General features: G+C 38.1%; 1 protein-coding gene across 11 annotated transcripts in view; it reads right to left on the bottom strand.

Moving 5' to 3' along the window:
- The window catches only part of MAST2 (microtubule associated serine/threonine kinase 2), a 203705-nt gene that overhangs the window by 153421 nt on the left and 38157 nt on the right, over positions 1-12127 (bottom strand). For 9 of the 11 annotated variants that reach the window (XM_085585688.1, XM_085585687.1, XM_085585686.1 and 6 more), the window contains one exon: positions 9551-9693. In XM_085585688.1, the coding sequence (XP_085441814.1) occupies positions 9551-9693 (143 nt within the window). Of the gene's footprint in view, positions 1-9550; positions 9694-12127 lie in introns of those variants that run through there. The other 2 variants (XM_085585698.1, XM_085585693.1) reach the window with 1 other exon arrangement.

Raw genomic sequence — 12127 nt, forward strand, 5'->3', positions numbered from 1 at the left:
GCTTGTTGCTAATTTGAGCAAAGACAAATACAGAAACCATGTTAGATCTGAAGTTTCATGTTTTATTTAAACTCCAAGGCAAAGAATTTTAATTTGAAGTTTCACATAATAATTTGTTTTCGTGGACAAATTATGAACTCTGCCATAGGAGTTCATCATATAACTACTTTAAGTGTCACTATACTGTATGGCCACATTAAAATAATGAGGTTTGAACATTCCAGTCTTCAATTAGAGCTTTGTGGCTTCAAGCACTTAAAGAACAAATGCCACCATTAACCTAGACCTTACCCCTCAAATATGCACCAAACATATTAACAGTGTTACTGAATCATGAGGTCATTGTGAAAATATAAATCTCGGTGGATTCCATCACAAAGCAAAATCTTGATCATTTTAATAGGATATTATTTAAGGTATAAAATTAAAATCTCTCATTAAGTTATCTCAACAGCTCATTTAATTTATCAGGCTCAAAAAATATTTTAAAGGTTATTTTAGGTTAATTACATTTCATATCCTTTTATGACAGATCTGAAGCCCTGCACATCTTTCAATCCTCTTCTATAAACATTCCTCTTTGCCAAATAGCTGAGAGTTCACACTGACATATTTTTGCATACTCACACTACAGTCTCAACTTGACAGTGTTTTATATTCATGATGAGCACAGAATCTTGTTTTTTTTTAATGGAAACTTGGTCACTGCAATAAACAACAAAAGCAGAAGCCCCTCAGTCAGTAAGGCACCCTCTCAGCAAATTTTACAATATTTGTACTTAGCTGGCCACCATTGCTTTCAGTGAAAATAATTCTCATCCATTCAAAATTCCACAATACAGGAATTCTTCTCATCTATTCCTGTAATAAACAACTTCCTGTCCATTATTTTGTCCTAGTTTCTGTTCACAAAGGGAAGAACTAGAGATATTGACTCTAAATCAAGCTTGGTAATATATTGGTTATTCAGACTTCATACCTCATGTTCTTACAGCACAAGGACTCTGCAGTTCCCACTAGGGAAGAGTCTGAAACTCACAATTAATGTGGAAATGCTCAGGTTAGCAATAATAACCCAGCAAGGGCAGGCAAGAGATCATGGCATGCCTTGGCTCTTAAACAACTGACTTGAAAATCTATATATGAACACAATCAGAAATAAGAAAATTATACTGGCACAATATATACAGTGAGTGCAGCAATAAATTATTCCACAGCACCGTCCATTTGAGCTGCAAACATCTGCTAAACATTAATAAAATGAGGTTTACAGAAAGTCTGCGAGACGTGCTTTACTTTCAGCTCTTCAGGTGACCAAGGGACTGAACCTCTCTGTACCTGAGCTTATCAAAGTTCAGATATCAGGATTGTTGCATAAGTCCCACGCTTGTGTTTCACTTACAAGGCTACCCTTATCTCTGCCAAGAGATTTCACCTCTCCCACCTTGGTAATCTCGAGGCAATAAGGATTTTAGATTAAATAGGAAATATTCTGAGCTGCAGCTCTTCAGAGGTGGTACACACAAACCTCTGTATTCCCACTGTCCTGAAAGTGGTAAAATAAACAATCACTGTGACTCTAGGGCTGAAAAAGGATTGCTGGAAAGACACATTGCATGGCTTGGATAAACCGAAGTGACACAGTGCAGGAAAACAGACCAAACAAAAAGTGGCAGCCAAACATGGAGGATTATGCTACTAATTACAGAGCATGTCCAAAGCTTTTGCTTAGTCAGAATGCTACAGGGGATTCTTATAAATGTCCTAAGGCTCAAAAAAGTTTGCATTTCTGAAAGAAAGCAGCTTGAAACTTAACTAAACAAACTATTTCATGGTTTAAGACCAATCCTCTATTATCACATCCTAAGAAACTATTTCAAGAAATATTACCAGACACAGAAGGCAGCCATATTAAAATACTAAATGCAGACATCTCACAGTGCCTTTCTATGGAAATACCTGCCAAAAATAAAACAGCAAATTTTCAACTACTTTAAATTAAAACCCAGAACTTTTATTGTCTACATGAGTATGTGTTTATAGAGAAGTCATTGAGAACCACAGAACAACACTCAAGGAACAAAAGCCTCACTCCTCAAGAGTGTGTTCAAGACAGTCTGAATAACTGTATTTTAAGTTCCCCATAGCTCCCCAAGCAAAAAAGCTAATTTTCCATGCACACTCCAGCAGTTTCTCACTTTACACCTACAATAGTGCTGCTGTCAGGAAGAGAAGTGACTGCATGTGCCAAAAATCAATTCAACATATTCACAGACAAAAAAAATAACATGCAGCATCTGAAGATAATGAGAACTGCAATCATTCAAACTGACAGTCTAGTGCCTAACAATTATCACAAGGCAAGTTTTATGAATTCATATTTCCTACAATGACAAGCCTCAGGTTACACAGAAGGGTGTTCACATTTTCTTTCAAATATGAAAACCTCCTTTAAGCCAATGAGTCCACTCCAAAATGGAATTCACTTAACTGAAGTGAGCAAAAACATGCTGACTGTGTTTTAAGTAATATGCTGAAGTTTCTTCAGGGCAAGGTGCTGACTGTGCTTCAGTAATATGCACTACATAGTAAATATAACTTTAGTACAGACTTTATCACAAAATTTTTCTGTTCTTTACATTAATTATTCAGAATAAACTTTCCTAGTGAAAAACCAACCAGGACTATCAGTTTTGGAAACCAGTGTGAAGCAAGTGTCCTGAATCTATCATGAAAACACACATCCATTTCTGATTTTTGGTTTCCTACCAGAGACACCTTAAAAGTTGTGATAAAGTATGGAGCGCTCCATACTCCTTTCTCAGGCCTGTCCAAATTCCAAAATTGATCATGTACCCAAAGGTTCACCAACAGACTCTGCAGCATATGTCCATGCAAATATCTAATTAGTATGCATAAACTTAGACTTCACATGTGGTCTTAATTTGGAAATCCACTTACTTCCTAACTCAGGTTATTACAGCTGCCAATTTAAAACGCAATTTCCATGCCTTCATACAGTAATAAAATCCCTTCATTCATGCAGCCATAGTTCCTGCTGTCTTTTCCATTTCTACCAACATAAAAATATGAAATCCTACTTGTACGGTCAAGTATTGAATGTCCTCTAATCCCTGAAATAATTTATGGCCTTCATCACCTACGACTTTCAGGATTATTCTTAAGCAAAACTATTTGTATCTGTATAGAGCAACATTTAAATAGTCAACATGTTACCACCTAAAATGCAAACTAAAAGTAACATTATCTCTGACAAAACATTTCGGGAAAAGAGCAGGTGTGTTTTAGAAGACACAAATGTAAATGAAGTTTTCCAGTCAGATTCAAATACCTGCTATTGTAATAAGTATCCAGGCAATCCACAGGATGCAACACTATGCACAACTGGCATTAATGATTTGTCCCTGAACTAGTGCTGCATTTTTCAATTAAGAGAGATTCTATCTAATTCTTTTGTGAGGAGGTGGAATTCCAAGCTGTATGCACTCTCTTCACTGCCAGCACACATAGAGAGCAGAGAGGTGTGCTGGGAGAGCAGATGCTGCACCTGGGAGAGCAGATGCTGCACCTGGGAGAGCAGATGTTGTACCTGGAGAGCAGATGTTGTACCTGGGAGAGAAGATGCTGCACCTGGGAGAGCAGATGTTGCACCTGGGAGAGCAGATGCTGCACCTGGGAGAGAAGATGTTGCACCTGGGAGAGCAGATGTTGTACCTGGAGAGCAGATGCTGCACCTGGGAGAGCAGATGTTGCACCTGGGAGAGCAGATGTTGTACCTGGGAGAGGAGATGCTGTACCTGGTGTCCACCAGCCACTGCCAACCCTATTCCTTCCAAGACCTCACCCCTGCGAGCTTAACAGCCACCACCCAGGTGCCTGCATGAAGAATTATTTAGAGATCCTAAATAATAAACAGCAAATGCATGAAAGCGCTGGGGACTAAGCAGGAGGTGTGGAGATGGAATTTCCCTTTCTAACTAGGAGGGAGTTTGAAGCTGGAACTCCCAGTTCCACCGCACTTCACCAGACCTCTGGAATTATTAATTCCCGCTGTGACCTGACAAACAGCACAGAATGAAGGTGTTCTTTTCTGCGGGAAACATCCCCGCCCCAGCCCGGCCCGGAGCCAGGGCGGCATTCCCGGCAAAGCGCTGCCCGTGAGGCGCCCGGGCCTGCAGCGCCACCGCCAGGCCGCCGGCCGAAGCGCAACTCACGCAGCTGCCACCCAAAAAACTTTATTCATGGAAATCGGCTACAAATAATATTTTTAATTTTTTAATCTTTTTTTTTTTTCCTTCGTAAATGTCCCAACCATCATCTCTCCGTTACCAGAAAAAGGATGCTGTAAACCACAGCACGGCATTACGAAGTGAATTCATACTCCAGCTAAAAGAAAAAGGCTATTTATTAACAAGTGATTGCAGTGGGACACGATCCCAGAAAGAACGTACCCCTGCTGTAAAATCACTAACGATTATAGGGGTTCTAAGACCGTTTGACAAAAACTCATTTGGATGGTGGAGTTCATGATTCCTGTCCCCAGCGCCTGGCACACCAGCAGATGGCAACCCAGCTCCACAGACCCCCGCACAGGCTTGAAGAAAGCACAGCCTTTGAATTCCACTTCCACCGGAATTCAAAGGGAATTCAAAGGGAGATTATTACCTTGTAATAATTATTACCTTGTAATAATCTCACTCACTAACTCAAATCTGTAGCCAATTAGCCACTCTTCCTCATAGGCAGGAACAATACAAATTTTAATTTTCCTTTTAATATACAGCATCCTGAACAGGGGAAATATGCTATTAGGGACACTTTATATATTAGGTACAACTGACTCTATTCCTAATATACGTAATATGAAAATCTAAAATAAAAAAGAAAAGGAGCAAAAATTTAGAAAATAAAAAGTCAATATTATCTCCTCCATCTAAAAAGCACACCCCAAGTTGGAGACCAAAGGCACCATGCCACAGTGTAAGTTCTGTCTTTAGCAGGCTCCCAGCACACACCGAGCCCCACAGGGATGACCCATTCTCCCCATTCCACTCAGCATTGCCTAATCCCCACTGAACGTTTGCAATAAATCACACTGAGTGCTGCTCCACAGAGGAAGTTCTTCAGTTGAGAGTTGTTTCAAATCTTTGCTTTTAAGCTTTTCTACCCTCCAGGTCATTATTCAAAATCTAAGAGGCTTGGGTTTTTAACCATTTCTTCTAGAACAAGATGAGGGAAAGATTAACTCTCTGGCACTGTGTACAATCACAATTAATATGCAATTATTTCCCTTTGTTTCAATTTTCACTCTGTTTGAAAGTAAATGTAAAACCCTAAGTCATTTGAAATTGTCCTGTGAAGATGAGACTGACCCTACAAGAAAATCTTACAAGTCTGGCATCAGGGGATTAACAGAGCACCAACTGCTTAGTCAGCAGCCCTCATCTCTGAGGATGAAGAAATGGCTCTGACACATCCCATAATATATCCCAGAATATAAGGAAGAAAGTTTACACTAAATAGAACTGCAACCACCTGGCTGAAACCCTCAACTTCATTTTCAAAAATTATGTCCAGTTTTTCAGTTAAAGGAGTACCACAAGTTTTAGTTCAGTACTGGAAGCACCCCAGTAAATTAGAGCTTATAAGTATTTAAAAAAAGGATTTCAAAATCTCTTTCACAAACATATCTAAGTTTCCACTGACAGGCTTCTTCAAACATTTTCCTATCACCACAGTTGGCAGAAGGAATATGCATGTCTTCTTATTCCTGGAACATCTCAAACTTTTCCAGGCATTAGATGATGAGCAATACATAAGAGACGTAGTCCTAATTAATGGTTTGCACATTATCAGATGGTTCTTTCACAAAACCCTGGAGATTGGTGCTTGAGATGCCAGGACATGGGACACACACACACAGAGAATCTCTCTCCACAAATAAAAAAGCATATTCAGCATTAGTTAAGCATCCTGTCCTTAATAAAAATGAGTGGAAAGTCACGCCTCACCCACCAATAAATGCTCAGCTGTGGAATATTAGCACCTTATGGCACTGCTCCTGGCAATCAGTTTCACTCACATTGTGTTTTGTCAAAATTAACAGTAGCAAGAAAGACAAGAAAGGCAAGAGAGATTCCCAATCTACCTCTACAACAATCACAGCCATCTCTTCACAAGGTTTCTTCCTTTCTAAAATTTAGAAACCCTGATGCTCTTTATGCCTTTTTTCATAACAGAATGCACCCACAGAACTTATCTTTTGCGTCACCAGTGATAGGACTCAAGGAAACAGGATGAAGCTGAGTCAGGAGAGGCTTAGGTTGCATGTCAGGAAGTTTTTCACCCAGAGGGTGAAACACTGGAACAGGCTCTGCAGGGAAACTGTTGCAGCACCAAGGCTGTCTGAATTCAGTAAGTGTTCGGACAACACTCTCAGGCACATGGGGTGACTCTAGGGGTGTCCTGCACAGGGGCCAGGAGTTGGACTCAGTGATCCTTGTGGGTCCCTTCCAACTCAGCATATTCTAGGATTCTGTGACCTCTCAAAAAAACACAGTTCAAAGTCTAACTCTCTTTATGACAGGTAAGATCTCAGCTAAACCCCCAAAACTAAGTCATAAGAAATTTTCCATAAAATTACTCTTCTGTTTCTTAAATGTGTACTCTACACATATTCCCTGCACCAAATTTTTTTTGTGTATTTGGCTCTTGACAGCAAGAAATACCACTGAGATGCCCTCGGTGATGCTTTATGTGTTTTCCTCTGATTACTTCCTCAGCTATCTTAGGGATTTAAGTCTTAAATAGGATACTCCCCAGCAGAATTCAATCTCATAGGATCAGAGCCACTCGTCTTAAGGTAGATGATGAGCTGAAGGTCATCCTCTAAAATCCTCACATATATTTAGAAGACACACAGCTCAGATCAACACCTTGCATTCCACAACGACAGCACTCAGCATTCACTCTGCCCTGGCTTCCTTCTCAAGTCAAGGACCTAGTGACAACTGCTGTGCAGGCACATTAATCCAGATTATCACACATGTACCAGCCAAAAGATCTTGCCCAACAATAAATTGTGTTCATATAGTTGAGCAAGTTAGAATTTGATGTATTCCCAGTTCTGAAGTCATTGCTGATAAGTAGCCTAGCTATCAGGCTTGTTCCAGTAGCTGAAAACTAATTTCTGTAGATTTCCTATAGTTAACAAATATTTTTAAAGAGGAAAATAATGCAATTTAAACACAGAAAAGAATTTGTAGGATTAGAAGTGGTTAGAAAGAAAAAAAAAAATTAAAAAAAAAAAAAACCCACATTACTGAAGGACACAAAGCAATTTAGGAAAGGAAAATCTACTGATACCTGCAGAGCCAGAAAGAGGGAGCAGAAGAAACCATGAACATAGCTCCCCTGGCTTTCCTAAATCACATTCCACTTCTCTCTAGCTATCCAACTGCTGTATTATAACAAATAATAGAAGAATTAAATGCTCTAGCAGTCAAGGCTGGCATATTAAAATGACACTCTGTATTACTGAACTTACTCATCTCTTAATAGAGCTATTCTTCAAAGGAGATTAATTATACCGGCAAGAGATCTTTTGCTATTCTAATTTGTGAAATGTATTTCAATACCACAAGCATATTAAAACAGCTGCAAACATGTAAGTGGCTTCAAAATCTCAGGACTCAGTGCATTTAATTAGGTGTTCATCTTGTGATGTTCTTTAGTCACTGCTTTTGAAACCCACTTCACATAAAAATTTGTAATGTCTAGGCTTAATTAACTGCAACTGTAACGAAACACACAGCCCATCATAGAATATACAGAGATAGCAAAGTGACCATATTGTTGAACACCTAAACACCACCACAGAGGAACAAAAATTAAATTTAGAAATTAATTTCTCTGCCTTACTTAGGAAACAGAGAATTTTTAATTATTTTAAAATAACTCCTTGGCATCGTGTTTCATATCAGAACATTTGATAGACACCACAAACACTGCCATGACAAACTGAAAACACAGAGTATAATATGAATAATATGCAGAATTGTAACATGCAAACATCTGCAGCTCACTGAGCTGCACACAGCTGTTAAGCAGCAACCTAATACTCCAAATTAAGTATCTGAGAATTAGTGCTTTGTTTTAAAGCACAGTTATTTTCATTAACCTAAGATATAAAGCTTCAAGGCATTTATCTGCCTCTAGAGAACAGGCCTGTGTTTTGATGTATTACTTTTTCTAATCCCCCTCAGATAAATACTTCTAGCCAAGTTCATGTGAGCATTTTCCCTTTCTGTTACCACTGAATTTAGAATCACTGGTGAGAGCATAAATTTAAGGCAAACACTGAACAGGCACCAAATTAGACACAACACAATTAAATCAAATCAGAAGAATTTCAATATAGTAACATGTCTGAAAATGTCAAGACTACAATTACTTCATTGTGAAATCAAAATTAGTTGTAACACAATGATATGTCCTTTTGAACCTTAAAGATTTAAGTTTCCCTTCATAAGCTGGTGGTGCCAAACTGTGTAGGAACCCCCAAAAAATTCTCAGGGCTTTATCCAAGGTACACCCTTTTCTTAAGGGGCCATTGCTTCTAAACAGTCTTACAGTGTAACATAAATTTACCCAGTTACTTGCAGCACTATAAGCAGCACACACCAAAACTCCTCATTTGGGTAAAACTTGTTATACAAATAACTCTGTAGATGTTCAGCAAAAGAAAACATTTCAACTTTGGCTTTAATCTACTACTTACCAAAAATTTATGTTGCATATATGCCTGTTCATAAATAACTGCCTTTTCCTACCCTTGGAGTTTTCTTCTTCTCACATGTCACAGATTTTAGATTTTTATAGATAACAAGCAAAATTTACAAACAAAACATGTGTTCCTTTTCATGTGCAGTTCAGATTTTACTGTAGCCACCTGAGTGTGTGTCTCCATACAGAACACTCTTTTCTTAGAAAAAGTTAATTTAGCAGATGCAACATTCCTCAAAAATATTTTACCAAAGGTTTTTTACCAAAACTTTTTGATAGAAACCACGAAGAAGAGCATATGTCAATTCCAGGTCTCCAATTCCTTGGACATAAGAGTTATCCCTTTCAGATTTATCCCCCTAGCTATTCCCTAGCAAAACAGGCAGAGGCAGATATTCAGAAAGCTGCTTCCCAATTAAAATTGTTTAAAATAGTTGGGTTCCCATGCTTACATCTCCTAGACTTTAATGATATTTCTTTCAGGCATCAGGCAACTGAAGTAGCGTTGAGAAGGAATGTCCCCAAAAAGAAATTATTCTTCAACACACATCTTTTCCTGATTTCTGTCTAAAACAAGATGAACATACTCTCTTCCTAGTTCACCTTGTAGCCTAAAAAGTCCCACAGGAACAAAATGCTGCTTTCACTGAGCAGGAACAGGGGAAACAAGGTAAAAACAAAAGCACAGGATCACATCACTTTTTTATAGCACAAAAGCACCAGGAGTATTCCCAGAGCCACTCACCAAACCAGCAGTAAGTGAAGGAGCAGACTGTCCCAGAGACTGATTTCTCATGCGGACCAGGTTGGAGGTATCTCCAGGAGGCTGCCACAGCGTCTGGCCCACTCCACTGTGGACACTATTTGATAAGGGAAGTAGCTGTTTTCCTTTAAAAATAAAATCAAAATAAAATCAGCTTGTTTCTAAACAAGTCTGCAAGTTGAAGTACAAAACTGAGAACAAATACTGCATGTGCAGAAAAAGCATTTAATAAAAAGAGCTATTTCAAGATTTTGGTAGGTTAAAACTTGTAAGAGCACCTTACCAGTAAATTCATTATGTTTGATAACTAACAGTTTCCAAAAAAATCTACTTTACATTATGAGATAATGGTGAAATCCAAATACCTTGTAAAAACAGACTGCTTATCACTTTATAAATTTCCATATTCCACTCACCTTAAAAAGGAAACAATATTTCCTGCCCTAAAAGAAGGCAAGATCTCTTTAGTATAATTTTAAAAATTATTATTTTGTAAATGCATTCCTAACTGTAAAATATTGTCTCCTCTAAATAGCTTGGTCATCTGGACATCCCCACTTTCTCCTACCACTGGAACACTGAGGACTGCATTTCACACAGCTGTAACATAATATAATATAGTGTATGTTTAAATATTGTCTTGATTTGAACAAGATGGATGGATATTTTTTGCTCAATACATATTTTCTAGTCAATGCAACACTTGTTTTTGAAAAATATCAAGCAGTAAATTTCCGCAATGAGAAAGAACCAAAGTCAAAGTAGGTCATATTTTGACTCCACAGAGCTTGACAGCTTCCTTTTATGTACAATGTCATCCACAAAGAAAAAAGAGAAGATATTTCTGTGGTTAAAAACACATAAGTGAAGAAGTCTGTGAACCTGGGTTCAATTATTAGCTTCCAGATGATTTACCCTGTAAGTTTGGTCAGTCAAGCCCTGTACTTCAATTTCCCCATTGCAAAATTGTAGTGGATAATACATCATTTCCTTAAAATTAGGACTATGGGACTAAGTAACACACCCCCTTCCAAGCATAGTAAAGACTCTTGCATTCAGTGGATTACTCCATGCTCAGGAATCACAGAAGACTGAGACATTTAGTGCAGTAAGTAGCAGGAAGGCTACACCTTTAATCACAAATATGCCACAGAAATAGACTTGTTCTCTCAGAGGCAGAAAGGTGTTTACAAATTCAACTGTACCTTAGAACTAGACGTGAATTATTACATTCATTCCACAACAGTGGCTGCAATATTTGAAAGACTGTCATATAATATGACCAGCTGTGATGCTGGGGGGAAAGTGTGGAGTGGAAGTGGTGTGGGTTTTTTTCTTTTTTTAACATGTTAACAATAATTTTCTGTGATAGTTAGAGGCAATGGGCCAAGTATACACCAATAGAATGAGTCAAAGTGTATGAGAGATGAGCAGGCTCAGCTTTGTCAAGTAAACAGAGACAACATATTAGTACCCTCTTCCTAGTCCCACTCAAGCTGCTTACAGCTGTGGACATGATTTTCATGGCTTGATCATTTTCAAGATAATGTATAAATACAACAACTCATCTGCAGAGACCTAAAACTAGAAATGTACGTTGCTGTATTTATCTCTAATACAACACTAACAAAGATATGCTGGAATAGCAAGCCAAATAATATAATTATCTAACAGTGTAAAATACCCATGCTTGAGGACAACAATAACTTTATTTAAGTCCCTGTAAGATATAGTTATCAATATTTCCTTTCAGTTCCATAAAACCTGAATCCAGGAGGGCAGAATTCCTTCAAGAGCCAACTCTCAGCCAATCAGTTGGCATGCAGTCATCTGCACTCACCAAAATTATTTGATTCTGTGGCAAAAATTAGCAGGAATCATTTTGAGCATGGAAAGCCTTTCCCTGTCATGCCTCAAGTTCTACACACATTCCAAACACCCACACTGAAAATATACATCTAAAGCTGTACATTTTCTCTATCCAGTTGGGTCAGACTGATCTTTCTGGGGCTCTTTACTCCTTCCCAAGTCAGGTATAGAAGATAGGAAAGTAATTAAGATGAATCAACAGGTTCTGGAGAATACAGAATTTCTTGCTCTGATATTACAATCTCCAAACAGAAAAATTGTTTTGAAAAGAGAACAGACCTTCCAGTGTTCCTGCTTCCTCCTATTTACTTTGCTTTCTTCTACTAAAGGAAAAAAAAAAAAGCTACAGTACTGACTTAGGCCATTGAAGTCAGTCAACAGCTGTGTGGTTCATAAAGTTCTGTTCTCCTCTAGTGATTAACCTTCTTTGGAAAACAAACTTACACATGTACAAAACATTATGCATGCTTCCATTTTTCAAAAACTATCCACTTACTACAAACAAAACACTAAGGAAAGGCCAAGCCAAAATAAAATATACATACTTTACTGCTTATTTATTTCTATTACACCTAACACCTCAGAAATGAAAATATTTATCTTCCTCTGATAAAAGAAGAGGGACTAGGACTGGATGTATTTTCACAATCATATAAATCAAAAAAGGTGGTTTCACCTGCTTCCTCTTTC

This window comes from Lonchura striata, chromosome 8 (genome assembly GCF_050655825.1).
Source record: "Lonchura striata isolate lonStrDom1 chromosome 8, ASM5065582v1, whole genome shotgun sequence".
Lineage (NCBI taxonomy): Eukaryota > Metazoa > Chordata > Aves > Passeriformes > Estrildidae > Lonchura > Lonchura striata.